This window comes from Convolutriloba macropyga, chromosome 13 (genome assembly GCF_964194025.1).
Source record: "Convolutriloba macropyga chromosome 13, txConMacr16.3, whole genome shotgun sequence".
Lineage (NCBI taxonomy): Eukaryota > Metazoa > Xenacoelomorpha > Acoela > Convolutidae > Convolutriloba > Convolutriloba macropyga.
This window is the reverse complement of record NC_134480.1, coordinates 27,724,373-27,750,950: the sequence shown is the minus strand read 5'-3', so window position 1 is coordinate 27,750,950 and position 26,578 is coordinate 27,724,373. Positions and strand designations below refer to the sequence as shown.

Here is a 26,578-nt window from a genome sequence, read left to right as displayed (position 1 = left end):
CTAAATATGGTTTTCAGGAGAAAAAAAAGGAGAAAAATACTTTTCTTTAGAATCATTTTCTACAAAGTTTTGTAATCTGTGAATTCAACTTTTGACATTGGTTCTTAGGTCGTTGTTTTCCTGACTTGGCGCTACGCGACGCTGAATTATGTCGGAACCCGATAGTTTCGGAGTCGCGCATTATCTCTTCCTTTTTTTTGGAACGGGAAGAAAATCAACTAATCAATCTTGGTGCTTTTAAATCATTGTTAAATCTGCCTGTTCACAATTTGATTATATCAAAAAGATCTTTATTCCATTATTTTATTTTTATTTATTTTAGCAGAGGAAAGAATCTGAGCTGGATTTGAATGTTGAGTAAACAGTAAGCATAAACTAGCAGCAAATAACGCTTTTTTATCAACCACGTCATTTGATTGCCAATTTTTTGTGAAAAATTGCAAAAATTTAGGCACAAAAATTAACCGCACAATTTGATAAGCGTTAGATTACGTCAAACTATTTTGACAAAATTTTCCCACAATCAAAGATTTTCGCGGACAGCGGCACGCACCATTAAACTGCTTAGTAACAGTTATTTTGGATTTATCATCTGCGATTTTGCTTCATAAAATATTCATTAGCTCGCCGTTCTCCCAGCGAAGCGGAGATATATTTACGTTTGCGAATTTTATGGCCACTATACATTAAACAACATCGAAAAAGGTAGAAAAAAACAAAAACAAGTCTTGCGTCTCTTAATATTAAATTCATTCACTGCTCAAAATGAATAAGAAACCATAATATACATAGCCTGAACGTTTCAAGATTGAATGCTGTTTTATTTTCAGTTGTCTTAGTTTGCTATTGGTATAGCTATCATATTTTTATACCGTGCTTTTATTGAATGACCAACACATTTTACACGCAAATAAACATTTTGATCAAAAATCTTCGTGAAAAACGCTTTTAACGTTGTTCAAACTGAAAAACTATATTAAATTATTGCCACTATGCAAATACCTACCCGCACAAAATTTGATAACAACAGTTCTGTTAAAAACTAATTACTACATTTTTTAACAAGTTTCTTTTTACCAAATACAAAGTTTATTTGCTTTAATTAGTTATTATTTATAACTAGTCTTCTTCAAGTCAATATCGCAACAGGAGTGGTTATTCAACTGTTTTTGACAATTTGCACGTGAAGTTTGACCGGGACAGACTTTTTCAGAACTTTGAGTTAGATTTTAGAAGAGCGAGCAATGGCCCCCCAGACTACATTAGCTGACCTTATTGACATGTCCCTCGGGACCCCTGAGGTAAGGTACTGTTGTTCTTACCAGATGAAAGTGGGGAGAATACTAGCTTCATTATGTTTTTAAGTGATTCAGAACTTGATGATCATTAACATGTTTTGCCTAACTAAGTTTAATTCTAGTTTAGAATGATGTTGTCTACAAAATTGGAAAAAAAATTAAATAGAAACAAAAGGTTTTTTTGACACATAACCTTGTGGTGATAAGTTGCACAGGTGTGTTGAATTCGAAAAGTTAGGTAATAAACTAGTACTCTGAAAAATAAGCTACTGGGAAGCGGTAAGGTGGAAATCTAAATAACAGGCTGTATCATCCATATGAAAAAAATTTATAGTTGCCGATTTTGTTTACTTGTTTCTAAGTTGCAATGCCATATGGTCTATGAAGCGTTAACGATGCTATGCAAATCTAACACTAGTCTTGCAATCCTTGTACAAATATCAAAAAGTTGTACAAATATCAGAACACGGAGTTATCAATTAAGAGTTTTTTATTACAATTAGGCTTTGATGATTATCACAATAACAAAAACTCGTGTTTTAGCAAAAATATTTTCAGTTTAAATCAATTGAAAAACATAAAAAAATAAAAATTTGAAGCATTTTTGCTCGTTTCTTGACACTGACTTTCACCACATCTTTTTTTTGTTCATCTCTAGTTTTGTGATTTCTTCCAGTAGGGTTCAATTTCAAAATAATTAAAATGAAAAATTGGTTAAACCAGTTTTCCTCTATTCAGAACAAAAAAAAAATTTGCTCATTTTCTAATAAAAACATACCTAGTGTCAATTGTGTTTTTACCAATTATGATTAAATTCCTCAAAATTACAAACTCTTCAAATAATAAAACAGATAAAATTGAATTCTTTTCAACATGAATATGAAACCTAAATCGTAACTGTCAGCTGCTTACGCCAAAACAATTTGTCAAAGCCAGCATTTTTTTTGTTTTTTTTGTGATCAAACTTGTGAGGTTGGACAGATGAGATTATGTATGAGTAGAAGTGGAAAATATTTTGCGTTAAAGTAAATTCTAAAATTTTAGGCATCTTGAGACTAATTCATTTTAAAAGATCTTGATGATATACACACAAACGCAAGCACAGACATCACACACACAAACAAAAGCACTCAGGTACACCCACACAAACTTACACGTTCACACACACACAGAAACAAACACACAAATGCACAGGTTTTCACATGTAATTATTGATGTCATGGTTTTTTTAATTTGTTTTTTTTTCTACGTGACCAAATGTACATGACAAAATGTACATGCAAAATCTCTTCAACCCGTGTTTTTATCTGGCGTAAAAATAATAAAACTTGTCGACGAAGATCGATTCAACTTTTCAGGAGTTGTTCATGAGTCAATGCAAAAGACTTTTCCTTCTGCATGCGAAAGATGTCTCTCGGCCGCTGTTCTCTTAACAACGGAAAGTTGTCCTTGTATATATTGTAATCCACAACAATTGGGCTTGAAAGAACAAGAATGTTGGCGTGGACGAGTATTAATTTATCTGAGGAAAATTTGAACTCACGAACTGGAGAAAAACAAGTTAAACTGACCACAATTTTGAAGCCGTTGTTTCTCAAAACAGATCTTCGTCACTTGAGATCTTTTGCACTTAAATTTCAACACTTCCAAAAATTTTCAGCTCTGGTCTCAGACATACTGCAACGTAGATGAAATGAAATGAAAAATTATCAATAGACAAAAACAGTTTTTCAAGAATTCACAGCTTCAAAATCATTTCAATGAAATCTTTTTAATTCCCAGTGCATAATTATCTTATGAAAAGAATGAAAAGGTTTTTTTTCCACACAGGAAAGGACTGTGGACCAATTTTATCCGGAAGCTAAGTTCTTGGGTTTTTGCTCAAATCGAGGTCGGGATTAGGGGGCGAACTTTAGCTTAACAAAAGTGGACTCAAAGGTGTTTGAGATTGGCAACCAAGATCTTATCAAGATTCATTAATAACGCTTGGTGCTTCAAGTTCCAGACAGTTTTTAAACTTTGTCACGAGTGTCAAGATCTTTCATGTATTAACAAAATTTTTCAAGCCTCGGGTAACTGGGCAATCCATGCTGGAGTCATATATGAAAAGTTGAATTTTCATGCAGGGATAAAGCATGATTTCGATGGTTTTTATAGTATGAACAGATAGACTAATAAATCGAGTATGGACAATATGAAATCATATATGATCCTTGTAAGAAGTGAAACAGAACCACCCTGGGAATGCTTGTGTGTGAACAGGTGGGAGCGGTGAACTTCAACATCCTGCATTCTCTCCTACACCAGTTGTTGAAAGAGGTGGGGTTGGGTGACAAGGCAGCTGCCCCCATTGACACATCTGTCCTCAAGTCTGCAGCTGCTAATGCTACTGCTCCACCAACAACACAACCAGGTATGATTAAAGATTTCAATTGAAATTTTATCAAATAGTATTTTTATATTTATATCTGAACCCAAGCAATTTAACCCAACCCGGGTCGAGGTTTTTAGGTGAATCTTTGTAATAAATGCGGTAAATGCGGTGAATGCGGTGAAAAAAACAAATCACCGCATCTCTTACAAAAATTCACCGCAACATTTTTCAACATTTACTTATTTTCACAAGAAATATCAAAGAAGTAAGTGAGAGTTGGCGCAGTGGAATAAGAAGTCAAAGACATGCAGGAGGAGAAGACATTTTGTAACTTTGAGGGCCTCTTGTTGACGAAAGCGACAATACCTTGTTGCATTTTTTCACAATAAGTAACTGTTCTTCAAGATGAAAACTAGATACGTTAAGCACGGATAACTGACGAAAAAGCGTGAATTTGGTCACTCGTACCCCAGGTCGAGGAAAAATCGGAATCTCTGTAAGATAAGCGTTGAGTTGTTTTTTTTCCACCACAAATTGCGTACATAATTTTGCGGTGAAATGCATTGAATTAATTATTTTCACCGCATTCAACGGAATTCTAACAAAAAAAATAAATTTACGGACAGGGGTTCTCACCTATTTCATGGCTCACATATTATTTCTTGTGAATTTGTGTCAATTGTACTTCAATTTCAAACAATCTTTGATTTTTGTCTCTATTTTTCTATGTTTTCGAATATAAAAACGAATATTGAGGCTTAGAGTTGAAAGAAACAAATGTGTCAAAAGAGGTTAAAAAGTTTCGAACAATTTTTTTCAAATTAACTTTCGTCTGTAGTTACATATTGCAGGTAACAGATTTTTTTTTCAAATTCTGATGATTTTTTTTTTAAATTTAAAGTGGGTGGCATTCAAGGAAGCCGATAAGTAAGCCGGCCAAATTTTGCAAATGAGGTCAAATAAACCAAACAATTTAGGATATTCGTTTGCTAAGTTGTCTCTTGCGGGTCGGTGGGCGCACTTCGCGAGCATCGCAGTTTCACCGCGATTACCAGCCTGCCGTTTCCGTATCACATCTCACAGCGGATGAGAGGCATGGTCATAGAGAGCGGTCCGCTGATGAATGTAACCACTATGTCTCTAAAAATTGACAAATGTTTGTATCTTTGGTGCCCTGTAATCCCTTATAATTTTAAAATTATGCGCAGTCTTGTCTTGATTGTAACTGTTACCAATGTATTATTTTTGATTGATTTCATAACTATTACATAACTTTCGGCTTGCTTTTATGTCGGCTTACTTTGCGATCACCATTAAAATGTGATACATAGAGCCGCACTTACGTAATTCGGAAAAGATGAAATCATCTTATGTTAATTCTAGAACGAATTTTGCAAAACACTCTGAGATTGGACTTTTTAAAGGTTTTTTAGCTATAATGTTCGCAGATAAAACAATTAAATGTCGACAGTGAATGTTTTTCTTATTTTATTTCATCAGCTAGTACAGTGCCGACACTTAAAATTCGACTAATTTTGTTTTATTTAGACTGGGGATTTCTATGTAAGAAGTGCGATTTTTTTCAAATCATAGTAGGTAAATAAGTAGAGTCCACATTAGATGAAAAGTCACTTTTTTCGCTGTGATTTGACTTGCAAAATTAAGCAAGTGATTCAGGTCCAATCTTTATGTAAGTGAAGACCACGTGATTGTAAAAGCGAAACCAAATATAGCAGAATTATGACTTAAAACGTTCAAAATGCTATTATGAATCAAATTTTTATCAAATTGTCGCAAAACAAATTTATTAGTTTCACATATACGCTCAGTTCATTTTTAATTGGATGAATTAATTGAAAACTCATCATGTTGATAAGATTAACCTAAAATGGTTTATGAAATCAATTCAAGAATTTAGGTGAGGTAACTTTTGACCAGTCGATAATGAGCTGTTTTTTTTGACGAAGCCTAAATTTATTCACTGGGAAATTATTGGTTCACGACCGATCATTGTTATTAATATCAGTTCAGTTTGAATTATCAATGGAACTCCACTCGCTATCATCTTGGATAAATCTTTGAGTTATTTCTCCTGTACTCGACCCAAATACTTCATGCAACTGATTTACGATTCATACGATGAGAAATAAAATGGTGCAATAAAATGGTGCAAATCAGAAATCAAATTAAAATGTTTCAGATGGAAAGGATGGTACTGATGGGAAGACGACATCCACCCCTTACCATGCAATGATATCTCGCATCAACCAGCTTGAATCAAGGCTCAAAGTACTGGACCACCCGGACCAGAAACAGGTAAAAATACAGTAGTCGAAACTTTACTCGAAGTAGTATTAATAGAAATTATGAATTCTAGCGTAGAAATTGAACGATAAGACACCCCGGAAACGAGCAAAAATTTTGATGAAATAGAGTCTTTAGGGTACTATTTCCAGAAAAATTGGGATCAGAAACATGGAAAATTAAGTTGAATAATTATTGTGCTGAGCTCAGTTACCAAAATTGGGCAGAGTTGTAGTTTTTCTGGAAATTTTGGGACACAAAACTTATCATTCAAAACTCAAGGTTTTTGTTCTTTGCTTTTGTTTCAACTTTTCTTTTTTATCCCTGGAAACCTAATTGAAACAAGAAGTTTTGTTGCGTTTCAGTTTTGTAGTTTTTGACGTTTGAGTTATTATCAGAGATCACTCTATTCCTGTATACTGCCAGTTGTCAGTTGGCTACATGATTGTGTTTGCAACACTTCAGGTGAACGAGGATACAATGATAATCAAGGAGCACGGAGGGAAAGGAGTGAAGCCAGTTAGTGACATGTGGACTCTTGTCCAAACCCAGAGGAGGTCTCAGAGCAACGAAGAAATGATCACTAAGGTCAGATAGAGTTCTGAACACAATATAGAGTGCCAATAAATACCTATCTCTACTAGGTAGGCAATAAACGCCATAAAGTCGCCGCAATTAGCTTAAAAGCGTTTTTTATGTGTCCACAGACGGGGATTAGAGTGCGTTCTTAAAAAAATATTTGTGAAGTTGCTAAATTTTTTTTAGAAAAAAAGAAATTAGCTTAAGTTCTTTACATAAAGATAAAATGAAAGCAAAGAAAAGCGATGAATTCTTGTTCGAAAACTCCACTGCCCCTTTTTAAAAGATTTCAGTGCTTTACAGTGCTATTATGTTGATATTTTTAGTACCTTATTAAAAGTTCGTCGCATTTAAATCCATTTGTAATTTTTTTTCAGGATTTTTCAGCTGTTCTCAACGCAATGATTTTAAAAGATTTTGAGTTGATTTTTTTGAGAATTTGGAGGAGTTGGCAAACTTCTTACAAGATATTGCACTATAAATGCAGTGATACCAGGGATTGCCAGTTTTGTAGGGTACACATTAAACATCAGAAAGGAGTCAAGCGTATTTACGAAAAAAAAACAAATCTATTTCCATTGCATTCTCTTTCAGGAGTATATGAGCTGTTTTATTGGCAGCAGTGATTTCCATGGCTTAGCAACATTGAACTAACAAGAAAAGACTGAAATCAATGTTTTGAACACATAACAAACCACAGGTACAAAAAATGAAAGCTATTAATGCGCAAAGTCATACATGATTGAATGAAAAAAACCAAAAAAACAGAAGGTTATAAAAAAGTAAATGGAAAAAAATTATGAATAAAGCATCAGAACGAACTCTTTGATTACTTTTTATTAGACCCATAGGTCAAATATGAAGTATTAAAACACCCATATATGTTGCTCACCAAGCAACGATTATGAAGTTTGCTGAGCTGGACGTATGAACCAAAGATGACATGCCTTGTATGAAGGAAAAAAGTTTCAATTAAAAAATATGAAAAGAAATAGATAAAACAAGTAAATAATTAAAATGGCGTCACCTCAAATTTCTCATACTTACTTAATTTGTAATGAATACCATCGTCTGTATAAAACTGGTCATTGCATTAATTCAATATTTTTACTTCAACATTTGGACTGATTTACTTGTTACAAGTTGTGAAATTTGCAAGTCACACAAAATGCTTATTCTGTGTATTGTTTTAGATAAGTATCCATATGAAATAAAGGCGTTAGGACAATTTACCCAATGCCATTTAACCCAACCTGCCTTTTTCCCAATGTCATTTCACCCAATGCCAACTTACCCGATTTACCCTATTGCTAAATTTACCAGAATGGCTATTTAACTGACTATATAATAAATGTCCCGTGGGACTTGATATGAAATTATCATAACCGAACATGGGATTATATTGTCCGCATAAATACTTTAAATCATCCCTGTAATAGGGACTGCTAATCTTTAATCCGATAACTGAACGAAAAGATCAAAGAGCTTTGGGTAAGTTGGAAATGGGTAAAAAAGCATTGGGTAAAACGGCATTGGGTAAAATTGCATCGGGTAAATTGGCAGGTTGGTTAAAATGGCGTAGGATAAAATGGCTTTGGGTAAAATTGAATTAGGTAAATTTTCATGTAATCAAAATAAAACATTCTATCAAAAATTGTTGAATAGAAAGTACAAAAAAATGAATAACGAAATTGAAGAAAAATACACTGTAAGCTCTCTAACACTTAAAAGTTTGATATGAAAAGCACCTTTTACTGCAAAAGGAAATGTAATTTTCACAATAGTCGTGCCCTGTGGTATTTTTCGATAGATTTTCGATAGATTTTACGACAACGGAAAAACAGGAAAACAAAAATTTTTTGCGTGTATTCAGAAAAATGAAAAAAAGATTATAAATAAACCAAAGATTTAACAATTCATGAATATCAGAAAATCACCTCTCTTAACTGAAACCAATTTTCATGCCAGCAGCATCTTTTTTTTTTACTTTTTCTAACTATGAGAGCTGCTGGAATATTTTGCTAAATTATCACAAAAAAGAAATACCAAGATAATTAAATAAAGGCAAAAGTAGACGAATAGTGGAAGAAAATTTATTTGTAGAGTCTCAACTTGTATACATTCTCTGACAAGAGCGGGAATTGTCTTTTGAACTAGGAAAGTTGCTGTCGTTAAGCTAATTTTAGGCTCTATTCATGTTTTTCAGTTATGGTCTGATTTATCGAATGGCTTTACATTTCGGTTTTACTTAATGTTGCGATTTGAAGTCGGCCGCCTTAGGTGAAAGTAATCACTTTTATTGGAGCATCTGTTCACACTCAAATTTCTTATTGGTGGAAATAATTTTCCCTTGAACTTGAGTTGACTTAGTTAATGCTGCTTAGTTTTTCTGATCCCAGAAAGAAATTGGAACAGAATCATATATCCCTTAAAACCTTAAGGCATTGTAACATAAATATTGCAAGTTGAAAATTTTATGAAATTTGTATGAAATTTATAACAATTTTTTTTTAATTTTATGAAAAAGTATAACTATAAAAATTATCATTTACATGACCAAGAATGAAAAACTAATACAGTTCTGAATTTAAATTTTTTATCCAAAATGTCTCAACCGGGTTTCGTTGAGAGTGGTCTCCTATGTTTTAGTTATCGTCGATGATGGAGGATCTGTTGTCAGCACATCAGAGGGCAAAAGCAGACAATGAATTACTCAAGAGTAAAATCACCAGTTTCAACTCCCTGGCTGAAGAGGTAGGTTGTATTATACCACCACCGTACCGTAGTCGATTCTGAGCTGATAGCAAGATCTTGCAATACTACGCATTGTCCTGTAAGGTTTTTGCATTAAATTTTACAATATCTTGCAGGATGGTACATATATATATATATATATATATATATATATATATATATATATATATATATATACATATATATACATATATATATATATATATATATATATATATATATATATATATACATATATATATATATATATATATATATATCATAAATACGTACATATGAATCCCTATATAATCTTGTATTGAAGAACTACCTTTTAATGTAGTAAGACACTTGAAGTTTAAGACCCAAAAGATTTGGAAACAGTTGATAGCGCCGACAGCTACTTACCTGTCAAACAATGTGGAGATATTTTTCTGCATTTACAGTTTTTGATGTCTTTTTTTGATGTGTGATTTGATTACGTTTAGTTGAGTTCAGACGTGTGCAATGCCCACAATTATGCTGTTGATGGATTTTGCAGTAATTTCAAGATTTAGTTGAAATTGAGGAAGTATATTTAGTTGATAAAACAGACGGAAGAACTGAAGAAGAGAGTTGATGAATTGGAGAAGAAGGAGGCCAATGACAGAGTGGATATTGATGAACTGAAAAAAAGAATGCAATCTGCTCAAGAGAACCTAGTAAGTAGAAGCAACAAACATTGCCAAACTGCTATGATCGAATTAATATAAATAGTGCAAGCAACTTTGCTGCCGACAATCTTTCATTTTCGTTGCAAATTAAGGTTGATTGAAGGCCCAAATAGTTTTTAATTATTGCTTTTATTATATCACTTTTATTGATAAAGCATTTAGCATTCAATATTCTTTTTGATTTTCTACAGATCAATTTATTTGTCTTTTTAAAACAGACTTTTACCTCTTTTAAAATAAGCTCTGATAAGACATGCTGTACTTCACATAATTTTGAATTTTTTTGAAATGTAGACAAAAGTTCTGGTTATTATTGCATTACTTCATAAGCTTTGAATTTCTAAGACACTTTTGTTCGGTTCATGAAAATTTTTATAAACAATTTTTTTGCGTGCAGTGCCAACCTTAAATGATCTCAAAGGAGAAAGTTTTACTTCTCTGACACCACAAAGCATTTCAGTATTTATTGCAGAGCTTGAAATTACAATTGCCTTATTCATCCCAGGTTGCCACTTCTTAATAGTCATACAAGCATCATAAATTATGTCCTACAAATCATAACGTATTTCCTAGTACAATCCTTGTATGACAACTAAGAAATCACACATGAACTTAGTATGATTACCAAGAACTATACATCTATTTTTCATAAATCTTTTTACCAACTGTGTTTTTTTTCGGTAAGGCGTCACCTATGTGATCCCCCGCATCACTTTGTGATCTGCCAAAAGTCCGTAAGGTACAATATAACTCGCAAAGTTCGTCAAAAAATGAAAGAGTGAGTCCAAATAGATAACTTAAGTTTTGATGTTCTCAGAAGCCAGTTAATACCTATAAATGCTCATTAATAAGAAATATTGAAATAAAATCATATATAACCTCAACTTCGTTTTGGAAAAATGTTCAAATTGCAAAGTTGGTCTTTTAGCGCACACAAGGAATTGAAAGCGGATTTCAAATACAATATAATAATTTAACATGTCCTCTGATTAATTATATGACCACATTATATCACTACATTATATGACTACATTTTTTACGATCCCATTGTGTTTTCTAGCAAATCATAGATAATCCTTGTATGACAATCAAGATTTCATAGAAATCATATATGACCTAGTTTGATTACTAAGAATCAAATATGACCAAGTATGACCACTGAGAATTTTTTATGATGAGCAACCCGGGATCGTATTTTGTGGGATAAAGGCAACTTATAAAAATTTGTAGGACAAGGTGTAGCGTAAAACCTGAAACAGGTGTAAAGTTCATAATAGTTATCATGCTATCGGTAAAATGGTTTCGAGGAAAAACATGATTTTGGCACTTTTTGTCGTCGTTTTGTTCAACATACGAAGAATACAAGAATCATCGGTACGTTTTTTTAAAGTGGTTGCTAAAAGTTTGCAGAATATTCTCTTACAAAGATAATGTGTGGCGCCTGTAGTTTTTTCACCATGTACACAGATGTTTGTTGTTTATACAGATTAAATGGTACTGTCAATCAAGAGTTGGAGGGTGATCTTAGAAACCAGACAAAATTCCACACATTCAACGGATATATCAATCGATTGTTCAAAAAAATTGTGCTTTGTTCTTTAACTTGCCAGCATTTGAACAGCCGCAATGAATAAGTATGCGCAAACACTAAACCATTTTCAGGAGGCCATCAACAAACGAATGGAAGGAATTCCTACTGATTTTTCAGTGTTTGCACTGAAAAAAGACGTGGAAAACAATTTTGCTTCGAAAGAGGACCTGGACCGCGAAATGATGCGAGTTATGGTATGTATCATCACCATATCTACATAAAATAGCCACCAATTTTTTGAGACGTATTATTACAATAAGAAATGTATCTAATTTATGTGAATTAGTCAATTTATCGGAGAGCATATAAATATTAAACCTTTTGGTAACATATTTCCATATACGGAAAATTAATGCAAAAATGTGAAATACAGTATCATGAAATTCACAAAACGGCATGGGGGGAATTCAACTGTTTATATTTTACACAGCGCGTTCCGAATTCGGCGTTGAATATGGCACTAATACTGTCATTGGATGGTTGAGAAGATGATTTGTTAAAATAAAACTGGCCATTGACAATTATGAATGACAACTGAATATGAAAATTAAATAGTATGACGTATGAGTTGTCTCAAATGGTATATCTCAAGCAGTCACAAATTACATGATTGATCTGAAATTTGTCAATGATATATTATCTCATGCACAATTTTCATTTTGTTGTTCTCTCAAACTTCTAACAACTTGTTGTTGGTAATCGTGGGCTGAGCGTTGTTTGTAATTTGCAGGGACTTTTGGACAAGAAGGCTAGCCAGGATGACATGCTGGAGGTTCAGGAGAAACTGAGAAACATCCCCAACGATTTAGTGGAACAACTGGACCAGATGAACAAAAATCTGGAGTCACTGCGACTCGACAGAGACAGTGTAAGAGCTACAGCAAAACTTTGGAACATACTTTTCCGTTTACAATTTTTTCGCATGACAGTGTGGGTGTTAGATAAATGGATGAATGTGTTTTTTAACTGTGATAAGGGAAACGAATTGTTCAGCTGCGTTGACTGTATTTCTGCTGAACTGCTAGTAGGTGTATGGCGTAGATATTCCTGTGTTTCTTATGAGCACTGATAAATAAAAGGATCTAACGTAGAATTCTATAATTTGTCATGAGCAGTACTGTGTTACTACGCAAGAAAACATACAAAAAAACGATAAGATATGCAATGATGTTTGATGTTTAAACAGCAAATAGAACATTTGTATTTTTATTTCAATAATGTTTTCCTGTTTCAAATTCAAACTTTGTTTTTCACTTCTGTAATTTTTGTCAATTATCTTTCGGAGTTTATCGCGTTAAAACTTTACGAGAAATACTTATTGTTATTTCATATTCTTCTTTAATATGTGTTTGGTTTGTAGTATGGCAGCATTCAGAATGTTCATGAGGTTTGTTCATCTGCTGTGAAATTTGAAGGTTGCCTTCTCTTGCTTTTATTGTTTCAACAACAAACTGAAAAAGTATGTTTGTGAAAAACTTGCCAGGCTTAAAATCTTGTCAAATTGTGCACAAATCAATGATTTTCATCTGATTGCGATGGATTCTTTACCCTATGCGGTACGTACACAACACATGTTTTTAATTGAGTTCTCGTAGAAGAATGATCTTAAATCTATCTCTAGTGTAGTTATTCCAATAAAAATCAATTTGAATTGACCATTAACGTGGTTATCGTAACTTTAGTCATAAAAACAGATTAGTGCATTACGACGCAGAGGTATAACCCAAAATTTCGGCCTTAGTAAAATTGGCTCAAAGATTAGATACATACAATGAACGAAATTAGGAGACATCCTTTGTATCTTACTTTTCGCAAAAGGGTTTCCGCCAATTTTGCGAAATAAAAGAACATTCGGTGCGAAAAGTAGGTAACAAATCTTGTAGCACGTTTCCGCTCAATTTAGGTATCTATTATTCGCGCGCAGTTTGAGCATGCAATAAGCACTTTAATAAAGATTTAATTAAAGCTTTCAAAACTTTAAAGCGCTTTAAATACATGCAACCACAAAAACTGATTTTTTCCGAAAAATCCCTCGCACATCAAAGGCTTTGTATATCAATGTGGGACTGGCCGAGTTTAATAATTAGTAATAAATAGTACTAATAAGTAGTAATAAAGTACTATAAGAAGTAATAACGTAATAATAAAGTACTACTAATAGTAATAAGTTAGGCTTAATTAAATAAGTAGTAATTAAGTTAGGCTTAATTGCGGATTATATGCGAAATCGAGCTACATTGCGTGCGAAAAATCGATACATAAATAGAGCGGATGCGTGATACAACTCGCGCGAAAAATAGGTTATTAAGTTTGTACTTGTATTGCGCGGCTAAAATTAGGACACTTTTGCGAACACGGGATACGATATTCCCTTCCATTTTGCCGGTTTCTGCTAAAGTAGCTATTTTCCGCAATATTGTTTCACTTTCAATGTATTAACATAGTAAAAACGAACACGAGATAAACGCATCGGGCATATCTGCCTGTGACGATTTGGGTATACCTCTGCATCGTAATGTGAAGTTATTCCTAATTTTTATGTCACTCCTAATCCTACCCTTTCCTGCATCGCAAATCCTGAACGAATATATAGTTCACAACTACACCGCGAATAAGCATTCTGTTCATAGTTGTCACGTAAAACTATTTTTGGCATTGCTGATAGTATCCTATTCTCTTTTATCTGCAACCCGATACTAGTCTCAGAATCTTTTATACTTTCGCTCAATGATTACTAGAAGTCACTCAGTGGTGAGCTTAGACTGAATCGTTCCGCGATTCACTTACTGAAGTATCGAAACGCTATTGGCAACACGGGTTCTCAATTTCTCAGTAATCATTCAAATGATAACGACACTTTATATAAAAAAAAACAAAAAGCCTCCAATTTGTCATGTGAGACTGACTTTTAATTGGTTTCTGTAGATCTTTATATTTTTTCATTCAAATTGTGACTCGCAAAAAGCAAACATTTTATAAGCTCATTTTAAAATATTTTCCATTAAGTATGAATGATTGCTTTGATTCAAATTGGCGAAAAGCATTTTTCAAAAGAAAATCCCAACAACCAGATTAGATTTGTTAGATAAGACCAAAGTTTAGATTTTTTTTGCAATTTTTCCAATAACTACCTACGATTCAGAAACCAAACTTTTAAGAAGCTGTTATAATGGGCAGTGTTAGTCTGAAAAATATGTATTTGTCCCCCAACTGCAAATGCCAACGATTTCTATGAAAATATTTTTCAATTAATTAGGTTCTTTGTTTCATTGACACAATCATAACAGTTGTCGCAAAAATTCAAAAACATAAAAATAAATTAAAAGTTCGAAAAATTTATTTAACTAAAATATGTGTTTTTGCAATAAGGTCACGCAATTATTAAATTTCAATTTGTACTGAGGTGTCGATGTGTTTAACTGCTTTAGTAAAAAAATTATTTTCCAGAAAAATGTTTCATAACAAAGGTGTAGATTTGAGATTGTATTTAGATTTGTCTAAATTGCCTTTCATACTATTATGTTTAATATTATTACGAAAAAAATTGAAATCGTTTAAATCATTTAAATCGTGAATGAGATATTTCAGAGATAATAAAATATTCATTTGATGTCCCACAAATGCAGGTTGACAGAAATCTGTTTTCATGGTTGACAAAAATCTGCAATCATGAATCTACAATCCTTTAGGTCGTTTTCCACCGTAATTAAACTCTTGCAAGTAAACAAAAGCATCTGATGCTGTAAAAACAAGAATTTCAGACTTCTGCTTCTAACTTGATTTTTAAGATTTTCTAAGGTTTCTCAACGATTACTCTGACAATCAGATGCAATAAAGTTTTGTAAATTAACGGTTCGTAATGGAAAACTTGTGCTTTCTTATAAAAAGAGATTCTTATGACAACAGAAACGATGCAAATCAATCATACAAATGATATAGTAAACCAAATTTCTAACACAATAATACAATCTTTGGAATATAATGTGATGCAATTCATGTCATCCAATCAAGCCGGCAAAATTCCAAGTGCAAGTAGGTGCACTTGTTTCATAGTCGTTATCACAATTTTTGTAGATTAAAAAGTGATTCATTAGCACAGTTATCCATTATTGAAATTGATTTTTGCATGTCAGTGGTTTGCATAAAAAAGTAGCCTTTTTAATTAATGAACATGTAAATCGGAATTTGTAAAGTCAATTTCCTCAAAATCACAAATTTGGGCTAATTATCTAAATTATCAAACACTTAGCATATTTGTTCTCAAGAAGTAGTGCATTTAAAAATGTTTTTGTCGTCAATTATCTATCGTTTCAATTTTTCCAATTCTTAATAGTTATCTTTATCTAAATCATTGAAACACATGTACTTACAAAGATTGAAATTTTACTTTTCAAGAATTGATACGATGGTTATAATATCCTGCACGATAAAAGGTGGCCGATCTTATATGTGCTGATAACTTTTAAGAAGGTAATACCCGGGCCGAGGCGTCCACCCATATTCCACCGATATTAAGCGAGAATAACGGTGAAAATCCAAATCCATTCTTAATTAGCAAGGAAAAGATTGTAAGAATGTAATTTTATGAAAATTACACTTATGTGTACACCCTTTACGCTCTTTAGTCCAATCTTAATACACTTTTAAATATACACTGTAATTACACTCTTTTGTCCATCCACCCTTTATTACACTCTTTTCCCTGGGTGAAGCCTTTTGCGAGGTTTGTCGGTTTGTTCAAAGCAAAAAATTATGTACAATATCCACTGAATTTGTGAAGATATTAGTTTTTGATTCGAAACCTATTACATATTAGACAGTCAAAATTCCATAAAAGCTGGGGAGACTTCTATATCAGATGTCAAGGAGCTTGAGCTCACAGAGTTATTCATTTTTCACCTGCTTGCTGGTTGCTTCTTTCTTTCTTTCCTCATCCATTTCCACGCCGTGTGTAAATGGTCATGTAGTCTACAGTGATATTGTCAATTATAATTGCGGATAAAATTTGCACGGAGAAAATCCCGCACCCAAATGTAGCTAAGAAAAACCCAAGAAAAACTAACGGAAAAAAACCACTTGACTGTTAAAGACTTTCACTCCCGCAGAAATCGATCCCAAATTTCCAAATTTCTACGCAAATTTTTAACGCTTGAGGGGGGGGGGGGGTAAATCCTAACGTTGTTCTAACAAAACAAGAGTTTCAAGGAAATTAGAATTGAGTTAACGTTTTTGATCATGTATGTGCCTTTTGCACGTATAAATTCGCTGTGATTTTCTTGAAAGTTTTGAAGAGTTGATTGTTTTTAGTCCAACAGTCAAGATATAGGCGGCAAATCTCTCCAAAGTGCATAAAAATTGCACATTGATATTGACAAAAGTGCTTGCCGATTTTTTAAAAATCAAAAATTTGGTAATGCACACATTTAATTTAACCTGTTGGATTTCATCCCACCACAATTTATGGATTTCATCCCAGCACGCATGGCGTGTAGCTGAACAATTGCACAATAAACCTGTTAGGTTTAATGGCGACATTGTAGGCTCGACAAAAATTATTTATAATTTTTGGACTTGTATTTTGCTATCTATGTTGTTCTATCACTATATTGTATCGACACTACCAACAAATTAGTACTATTGTTATTAAGAAGATGTTTAACTCTGAACCTATTTGATTGATTTTTATCTATTTTTTCCTATATTCAAACATTGTGATCATAGCATGTATTCACGTGTGTTGTGTATTGTTTCACATCTAGGACGCAGAGACATTAGCCTCATTGCAAAATAGCTTCGGAATAATGCAGAATGAAGTTGAGAAGCTGCAGTCACAATGCCAGTTCCTAATGGACGAGGGAAAAGCCACCAGGAAAAGTGTCATCGTTAGTTATTACAACTTGTCTGATTATAGCTTTATAACGGGAGGCTTTTTGTGTTACAGATTCAAGCGTTTCTTAAGGTAAATCCTAAGTGTGTTGTGTGATGGTTTGTAAATATACTATTCATCGTTTTTGTGTGCAATTCAGGTATTTAAGGTTTCCATCTAATTGCACTAAGTGCATTTTTTAAAGAAGAAAATGCACCATCATAGAGGATGCAAAGTAGTTGAAAAAATTATGGGTTTTCAGTTGTGTTTTTTACATGTGAGAGAGTTGCACTCTTTATGATTTCGATATGGTGCTTGAAATACGCACGCTCAGCATTCAAAATGCCAGATCTCTCCAGTGCCAGAGTTTCCTATGCACGGTGACAGATCTCAAATTTCAAGTTCGTTTTTCAAGAAAGATTAAGTGACGCCTTTTAGTTAGTAACTTCAAAATCTATTTTTTATCTCGAACCGCTGCGCGGTTTTCGACGAATGCGAGATATTCTCAGTGCCTTCATCAGTGTTACGTAACATTTACATCATTTGTGGTTTTGGAATTTTTCATGCATAACTGTAAAGCATACAATTGCAAATCGAAAAAAAATAAACACCAGTGTTTTAGAAAAGTAAAAATCCTTAAAATGTTGAAACCTTTGCCTTTGAGCTAGGTAGATTTTTATAATGGTGCTTGAAAGACTTTTTTTTTCAAGAATGATGTTCTCGTGCACAAAATTTGTCGTAAACCAAACTTGTTTCGCAAAGCGGAGAACTAAAGTCACTTCTGCAGAGTCAGGCAACCGTGCTTGAAACATGAAATTTGCGCGTTTAAAATGACGAAGCTCAACGGAAGTCAACTTTTGGCTAAGTAAGAACTTCTGGCATTATAACTTCTGTCACTGCAGACTTTCGGCATTTTAAAATGTGCACGTGAGTGTTTTAATGGTTTGGATCGTTTTAGGAAGTGGACGCACGTGTTCAAACTCTGGATATGATCAAAGCAGACAAAGAGACCATCCAAATTGAAATAGACTTGGTTAGTAGTATTATACTCATTACTCTCAGTCATTCATTAATATATTTATTTACTTTTGTTTTCATGGATTTACTTCTGATAAAACTTGAGTATCTGTTCAAAAGAAAAGATAGAAAATGAAGTAGATCATATAAAGAGTGGCAGCATCTACTAAATTGCCCTATAATTTTTAACGTTTATGCTTGGCTTGAAATAATTATCCCCTGCTATTATTGACTGAATTTGATAATCCGGAAAAAAGGCCTAAATCTTTGCCTATTTAAGAACTAAATGCATAAAATTTAAATCTAAAAGTTTAAATAAAGTTCAAACCTAAAAATTCCTATGATTAATGAATTGAAGAAATTCTGTTTTGTAGCGGAAATGATAAAAAATAATGGTAATTTGATAGGAGTTCTGAAGCTGGTTAAGCATTAAAATACTACCTTCTACAGGAATATAAGTAAAAATGTCCTTTTCTATTTCGTCCCCCCCCCCTAGTGAATAGTGAATACAACTCTTACGCCCCCATAAGGTTATAGCAAACACTGGGGAGGGGAGACAGAATAGATTTGACAAATGGCTACTCAGACTATTGTCATCTTTGAACGTATGTTTGTGTTTTTGATAACAGAAAGCAGACAAGCGTGCTTTGGACAGCAAAATAGGCAGGACTCTGTTTGATGAGAAGACGGGAGAGATTGACGAAGAGATTGGAAAACTCAAACTACGTCTGGGAGGAGCTGTAAGTTTTTTTTACAAATAAATATCCAGTTAATTTTTTTAAACAAATAACTAAATTACTTGTTTGATCAAATTACTTGTTTTTCTCTCCAAATTAACATCCAATTTCCCCGGGTCGAGGTGTCACCGCAAAAAATCGCTAAAAGATGTAAGATTTGCGGTGAATTTGAGTAAAAGTGTAAGATTTGCGTTCAATGCGATGAATGCGGTGAAAAAAAAACTTTTAAGCGGTGAAATTTTTTTTTCAGCGCTTAAGCGGTGAAAGAAAATTTTTCACCGCTACAAGCAGCATGCGGTGAAAAAAAATTTTTCACCGCTACCAACAGAATGCGGTGAAAAAAAATTTTTCACCGCTACCAGCAGAATGCGGTGAAAAATAATTTTTCACCGCTAAAATCGCAAATCTTACAAATATTCACCGCGCTAATTTCAGCGCTTATCTTATATTCACAGGAAATATCCTTGAAGTAAGTGACAGATGGCGCAGTGGATTACGAAGTTGGTGACACGCACGAGGTAGACGTTCGAACCCTTGTACGGCGGTTTCTTTTTTGTAAGATTTCCGGTGAATGCGGTGAAAAAAAATTTTTCACCGCAAAATTCAACGCAATTCTTACAAAAAATCACCGCTTTCAGCGCATTCAACGCTAAAAGATGCGGGCGCTTTGCGGTGAAAAAAGTTTTTTTTCACCGCTATTCACCGCTAATCTTAAATTATTTTTTGACAAAACCTCGACCCGGGTCTCACTTTGGATAAGTCAAATAGAACCAACTGTTGAATAAAATTCTCCTTTCTTTGGATGACAAACAATTGAGGCTCTAATAATCAGCTATTATCCGGCAAGACCTTTTACACAATGATATTGAGAGTTTCAATTGGTTCTGTGTTATAAGCATTCAATGGAGGAATAACGGAACTGTAAATATGTTTCGCGGGATTACGCAAAGAATAGTTTTATACAGATTAGATGAAATCAAAATATTGTATTTTGGGTGTCAACACAACTTACCCAATTTTATTTTACCCACCGCCATTATACCTAACCTGGGTAAAATGGAATTGCGTAAATTGTCATGTAACGGTATTTGGTTGAATAACATTTTACCCAATTCCATTTTACACATGACCGATACTATAAATTCAAAAGTATAATAGTGTGATTCGCTTCTGGTCAGACAGCACAATGAAGACAGACAATCTCAAATCAGAGCGTTGCCTCAAAATGAGAAAACTGCTTGAAAAAAATGTAAATGAGGACAATGGATGAACTATTATAATTCATCAACAGAAAGCATCAAAATAATGACTGTTGTAAGTGTTTCGAAAAAGAGAAGACCTCTAGTCAGAATCGGCTCTATGGTTGTCGTTTGAACTTAATGTTTTATTTTTTTTGTAACATCAAATTTTCTTCCTGCAAATGGAAACAATTCGAATCAGCTTGGTTTTCAAAATTTGGGTCCCACAGATGCACACCAAAGAATTCAATAGAGGCAGTTCGAGTTTTTTTAAAGAGTTTTAATGACTTTTGAGACGGCCCATTGGTGTTGTATAATGACGTTACATACGATTGACTTCTTTCCAGCTTCTATCCGTTGAATTGTCTCAAGTTTACCACTTTAGACGAAACTGTGAAAACATACTAAGACTTATACGGTGCCGTAGAAAACTTACAAAACTATGTACGGCGCCGTTTAATGTCGTAACAAGTTTTCTACGGCAGCGGAGAAAAATGATGTAAATACCCATTTTCTTTAGTTTGACTTCTTAAAAGCGATATAAATTGAAACGCTTATTTCATAGACGTCATTTTTAATTACTTTTTTGGCACTGGTTTTAACTTTTCTCACCACTTAAAAATTACAAAACTTAGTACGCTGCCGTTTAAGGCCGTATTATGTTTTGTAAGGTTTCAAAGGTATTACTTTCAAACGTTAAATTGTTCTGAAACGTACATCCATCTTCAGTTAATTTTACTTCCCGTTCATTCGCCGATCCGCGAAAAGCAGTGATTGATAAGGAATACCACCGACTGACTAACTGCGGTCACTAGTTGTGAATGAAGCAGAATGATCTTTTAACTCTCAGATGTTTATGTTACAACAGTATATAAAAAAAGATGAATGTTTCACGCGAGCCCTATAAACTCTATTATCTTGAAAGATGTTGCAATTTTTTTAAGATTCTGCCGTAAAAACTTAATCAAAATGGATTAAATTTTAAATAAGAATAAAAATTGTTTTAGGCATTTTTTATTTGTGGGTTTTTAGGAAGATGACTACAGGAAGGCACTGGATGAGTTGTTGAAGAAGTTAGATGCCAAACTAGATAAGGACGAGCTGGGACCTCTCAAAGAATGGCTGGAAAACAAACTAAAAGGTTAAAAACATCTACGCCGTAGGTCAAATTCACTAATCACTTTTACCTTTACTTTCACTTCCAGTCATGATAAAAATCACAGCTCGAAGCTCAACCGCAAGCAAGCATGTAATAATCAACTTGAAGTGCAATTGAGAATTCATATTCTCAACTGGAAGTCAATGTTTTTCAAGGGCCGCGAAAGTATGACGTTTTTTTTGCAATCAAAATACTTTCCAGTTTTCATTTTAAAAACTAGTTGGAATAAATTTTTGTTGGTCCGCCACAAAAATCAGTGGATAAGAAACAAAGTAACAGTTGTAAAATTCTCCGCAAATCTTTCATGTTTTGAATCGCTGTACACGTTTCTTGCGATGTTTAATTCGACTCATTTCTTGGTTGTGATATTTTAGGTTTGAAGCCGAAGTTGATCAAACAGGAGTACAGATTAGATGCGACATTTGACGCAGACGACGCAGCTGGCTTCAGGAAGTTAGTAAATCTGTCCCAAATTGCGTTTCTTAGGAGTGAACTTAAACAAATTTAATTAACCACAGCAAAATACAATATTACAATATTGCAGAGATAACAAAAAGAAGAGAAGAAATCGAAAGAGCTACTAATTTGGGGATCTGATTGAGGGTTTAATTGTTTAGTTTCTAAACAATTTAAATGAACAATGATTATACGGAGCTATAAATGAACAACGATGCGGAGCTGTAACAGGAAAGCCTCAAGTGTGAAAGCCGATAGGTCACTGATTCAGCACTAAGATTATTAAGCAGTATGTCGGAACTTTATGTCATAGTCATTTTTTAGATCTTCGACGTTCTTCTGTCTGAGTTGTGACAAAAAAGTGCGTCTTAACCCACTGTAAGTGACGTCATTATGTATGTTCATATGTTTGCATGCGTGTGTTGTGTTTAGACCATTGAGCAAGGCATTCTGTATATCATGCGACAGATCACTCGATGTCGCTCCTGCGTAGTAAGGAATTATAAACTGACTCATTAACGAAATAACAGTGTTAATCGAAAGATCAAGTTAAACTGATTTCAATAATCCCTATTAAAAAACTTCATGTTTCTGTTTTACTTCTTGAATTATTCTGTGGCTGAACCTAAATCTCATCATTTCATTAGAGCTAACCAGATTGTTTGCCAGGTGCCAGATCAAAAATTGGTATATCCAGAACGTCCGAGAATGAATGTGTCTATGCTCAAGTTTTGAGAGTTCAACAACTTTGTGCGTTCCTCATGCGTTCAATAGTTCTTACTAAATGGCGATTATATCGCTAACTGGCTAATAGAGTTCTTTTGCGGGGGCTCCTAAGAAAATTGTTCTGAAATCAAGTTTTGATGAGTCTTTTTTAGAAATAAATGATGATGGATATTTATTAATGACGAAAAAATAAGAATAACAATCAATTTTCTCCAATTGTATGAATTTTGACGGATCTTTTTACAAAATGTCCTACTTTTGCAACAATAAATTAAAGCGATTGGTGTATTGGCCAATCAAATTCCATGTTTAGTTATAAGCACATTGAATTAATTTAAGTCAGCTAAATGCCGAAACGGAACATAAAACCAACCGTTATTCAAAGTAGCGGGCCAAAATGGTAGTGGTACACGTGCATCGGGTTTTTCGCCACAATAACCGCCACCGATTTTTAATTATACCGTACAGTCAGCAGTCCGAAAGAAGGTAGCCTATGTCCATACTAGTGGAGGGGAAACTGCTCTTGTTCAGACTTTCTTGCACTCTTGAAACCTTATTGTTCCGACGCACTTGTGGGGGGAGGAACTATATACTCAAATGGGCCAATGTTCAGTCAATTTTGGCCGATCGATATATTCATCGTAGAGAAATGTGAGTGGTATCATTAAAAAGCTGTTCCAGCGTAGAATCCAAAATTAAGAAGATTTTTTTGATTATCGTTTTTTTTCGAGGATTGAAGTTTTGTGTGAACACTGGATAATTGTTCAATTTTAGTGTAAATTTTCTTCAAATTAAGATATTTTCTATAAAAACAGTATTTCAAATTTACATTTCATGCCACAAAATGAACCAATTGTGTGTTCCTAATAGACTGAAGGCGATAAAAAGACTAATTGTGGTCTCATAGGGAAGTTCACTATCAAAAAAATTCGAAGTCTGTTTGAGAGCTCTTTTTTTAGAAAACTTTTAAGATTTTTTTGTTTATTTTAAGTCACCAAGAGACTAGTCACTTTCCATATCGAGGTTCCGTTAACGAAAAACCTCATTTACAGCCAAATGAAGCCCAATGAACAAAAAAATTCGTTTTCAAGAATTGCTCATGTTTTTTTTTGGCTTCGACACTGAGTTTTCGTATTTTTAAATGAAAATTTGTTTTTTTTTGAGGATTTACTAATATTTTGGAGTCCCATGGCATGAATTCTTTGACTTAAGTTGCAATATATTCCGTAATGAGCATTGAGTGAACATATCTAGTGCTTTGAGTGGAGATCTATTGGCTGTTAAGACTTTTAGAATAATTTTTCGAACATTTTTTTGAACATTGACCAATCAAAAACCCTTTTTTCGTGAACTGTAAGTCAGTCTCAGTATTGCCGTAAGTCAGTCTCAGTAAACGGGACCCTCCTCTTTCCTACTACAACCAAATTTTGTCTGGTTAGCTGTTTTATCTACTAACTATTGGATATATGACTTCAATGACACAAGATGTCAATTTTTTTTTTCAAATTTTTGTGGTTATTTTCGTATTATTGGTTACTTTTGAACTCATATCACATTATTCAAATATTGATAGCTCCCATTGGTTTAAAAAAGACTTTCAGTAAATGACTTTAGAAAAGTCTTTCTGATCTTTTAAATGGTTCCGACACTTTCTTCTCACTTTTTCCAACTGAATTTTTGGTTTTTGCCTCTTTTTGTTGTTGTTTTCATAGTCATAAGACCTCATGTGATCCTTTATTTATTAACTATGCATCTAAATATCTTTTTCCTGTCATCGGGGCATATCAGAGTGTATTTTTTGACTTCCGTTTAAAGCTACTGAATTTAATGGCTGTTAAGTCCTTAAAATTAACTTTTCGAATTTTTGTTTAAACATTTATCATTCTTAAACTACTTTCGTGAACTGTTAGTCAGTCTCAGTATTGAGTGAACCCCCTTCTTTTCGACTCCATGAAAAATTAATCTGGTTTCCGGTTTTATCTTCTACCTAACAAAATTAAGACTTCAATGCCACGGGTTTTAATAATTTTTAATTTATGGATACTTTTCCTATTTTTGGTTCCTCTTGAAATCTTATCATATTATCCTAATACTGATAGTACACATTGGATTAGGAAAGACGTTCAATGGATCAAAGATAAAGTTTTCAGATAACAGTTTTTGGTTTAAATGGCTTCGACACTTTCTTCTCGCACTTTTCCATTGAATTTTGTTTTTTGCCTGTATTTTTGTTGTTTTCATAGTCATTAGACTTATTGTGATGTCTTATTGATTACCTATGAATGACAATCGTCATTGTCCTCACATGGGATTATACTAGAGCGTAGTTATTGGCTTCTGTTGGAAGCTAGTGATTTTAATGGACCTTAAGTCTTTGAAACCAATCTTAATCTTTTTTTTATGAACTGTTAGTCAATCTCATTAAAGACAGGACCCCTTTTTTTACTGCAACCAAAATTAATCTGGTTATGGGTTTTTTTGTTCTAACTAATGTTCTCTGACTTCAATTACAAGATTTAAATTTGTTTTAGATTTTTGGATATTTTCATATTATTGGTTACTTTTGAACTCTTATCACATTATCCACATATTGATAGCTCCCATTGGCTTAGAAAAGACGTTCAGTAAATGATGTTAGAAAAGTCATTCTCATGTTTTAAATGGTTCCGACACTTTCTTCTCGCATTTTCCTCCTGAATTTTTGGTTTTTGTCTATTTTTGTTGTTGTTTTCATAGTCATAAGACTAATTTTGATGTCTTATTGATTACCTTTGAAGGCAAACGTCAGTCATTGTCCTCACATCGGGTTATACTTGAGCGTAATTATTGGCTTCCGTTGAAAGCTAGGGAGTTAAATTGCTGTTAAGACTTTGAAGATAATTTTTAGAAAAATTGTTCTGAACTTTAACAATCTTAAACTTTTTTTCGTGAAAGAAATTTTTTTTTAATATTATGGATATTTTAGAATTTTCGATTCCTGTTTCCTTATCACATCATCCTGAAAACGATAGCTCCCTTTGGTTTAGGGATGATGTTCAATGGATTATAGATAAAGTTTTCAAAGAACAGCTTATGGTTTAAATGCCTTCGGCACTTTCTTCTCGCACTTTTCTATTGAGTTTTTGGTTTTTGCCTGTATTTTTGTTGTTTTCATAGACATAGGACCTATTATGATACCTTATTGGTCTAGCCAAGTATGACAAATCTCTTTGTCTTTCTATCTAGTCATGACTTAGCGTATTTATTGACTTCTATTGAACTTAATGTCTATTAAGACTTTAAATAGAAATTTTCGAAAAAAAAAATTTTTTATGAACATTAACCAATTTTAAACTAATTTTCGTGAACTGTAAGAAATTCTCAGTAATAACCAGAATTTCCTCCTTTTTTCTAATGCCACCTAATTTATTCTGGTTACCGTTTTTTCTAACTCTTGGTTTTATGACTTCGATGCTACAAGATTTTTTAAAAAAATTTAAAATTTTGGATATTTTCGTGTTTTTGGTTCCTCTTGAAATCTTATCACATTATCATAATAATGATAGTTCCCATTGGTTTAGGGAAGACGTTCAATGGATCATAGATAAATTTTTCATAGTAGAGCTTATGATTTAAATTGTTTCGACACTTTCTTCAGTCATTTTTCTACTGAATTTTTCGTTTTGCCCATATTTGTTGTTGTTTTCATAGTCAATGACGTGCGGTAAGGGTTTATTGATGAAATATTAATGGCAAACAACCCTGTCGTCCCCCATCAAATTGGCGTATTTACTGGCTTCCGTTGAAA

At 33.4% G+C, this 26,578-nt stretch overlaps 3 protein-coding genes across 13 annotated transcripts in view; 2 read left to right on the top strand and 1 right to left on the bottom strand.

Annotated features, from left to right (window-relative positions):
- Nucleotides 1–26,578, top strand: part of LOC142352034 (uncharacterized) — a 309,880-nt gene that overhangs the window by 113,297 nt on the left and 170,005 nt on the right. The window lies entirely within an intron of this gene.
- Nucleotides 1–26,578, bottom strand: part of LOC142352035 (small ribosomal subunit protein uS11-like) — a 211,574-nt gene that overhangs the window by 96,665 nt on the left and 88,331 nt on the right. The gene's annotated exons all lie outside the window — the stretch shown is intronic.
- LOC142352200 (uncharacterized) overlaps nt 766–26,578 on the top strand; it is a 44,157-nt gene continuing 18,344 nt past the window's right edge. For 4 of the 11 annotated variants that reach the window (XM_075404620.1, XM_075404617.1, XM_075404621.1 and 1 more), the window contains exons 1-15: nt 766–1,301; nt 3,561–3,711; nt 5,873–5,988; nt 6,442–6,564; nt 9,205–9,309; nt 9,870–9,989; nt 11,664–11,786; nt 12,323–12,460; nt 12,953–12,979; nt 17,352–17,474; nt 18,417–18,491; nt 19,105–19,215; nt 21,483–21,591; nt 21,984–22,062; nt 22,390–22,443. In XM_075404620.1, the coding sequence (XP_075260735.1) occupies nt 1,245–1,301; nt 3,561–3,711; nt 5,873–5,988; nt 6,442–6,564; nt 9,205–9,309; nt 9,870–9,989; nt 11,664–11,786; nt 12,323–12,460; nt 12,953–12,979; nt 17,352–17,474; nt 18,417–18,491; nt 19,105–19,215; nt 21,483–21,591; nt 21,984–22,062; nt 22,390–22,443 (1,511 nt within the window). In that variant the 5' untranslated portion in view covers nt 766–1,244. Of the gene's footprint in view, nt 1,302–3,560; nt 3,712–5,872; nt 5,989–6,441; nt 6,565–9,204; nt 9,310–9,869; nt 9,990–11,663; nt 11,787–12,322; nt 12,461–12,952; nt 12,980–17,351; nt 17,475–17,533; nt 17,552–18,416; nt 18,492–19,104; nt 19,216–21,482; nt 21,592–21,983; nt 22,063–22,389; nt 22,444–22,497; nt 22,558–26,578 lie in introns of all 11 variants that reach the window. The other 7 variants (XM_075404619.1, XM_075404622.1, XM_075404628.1 and 4 more) reach the window with 7 other exon arrangements.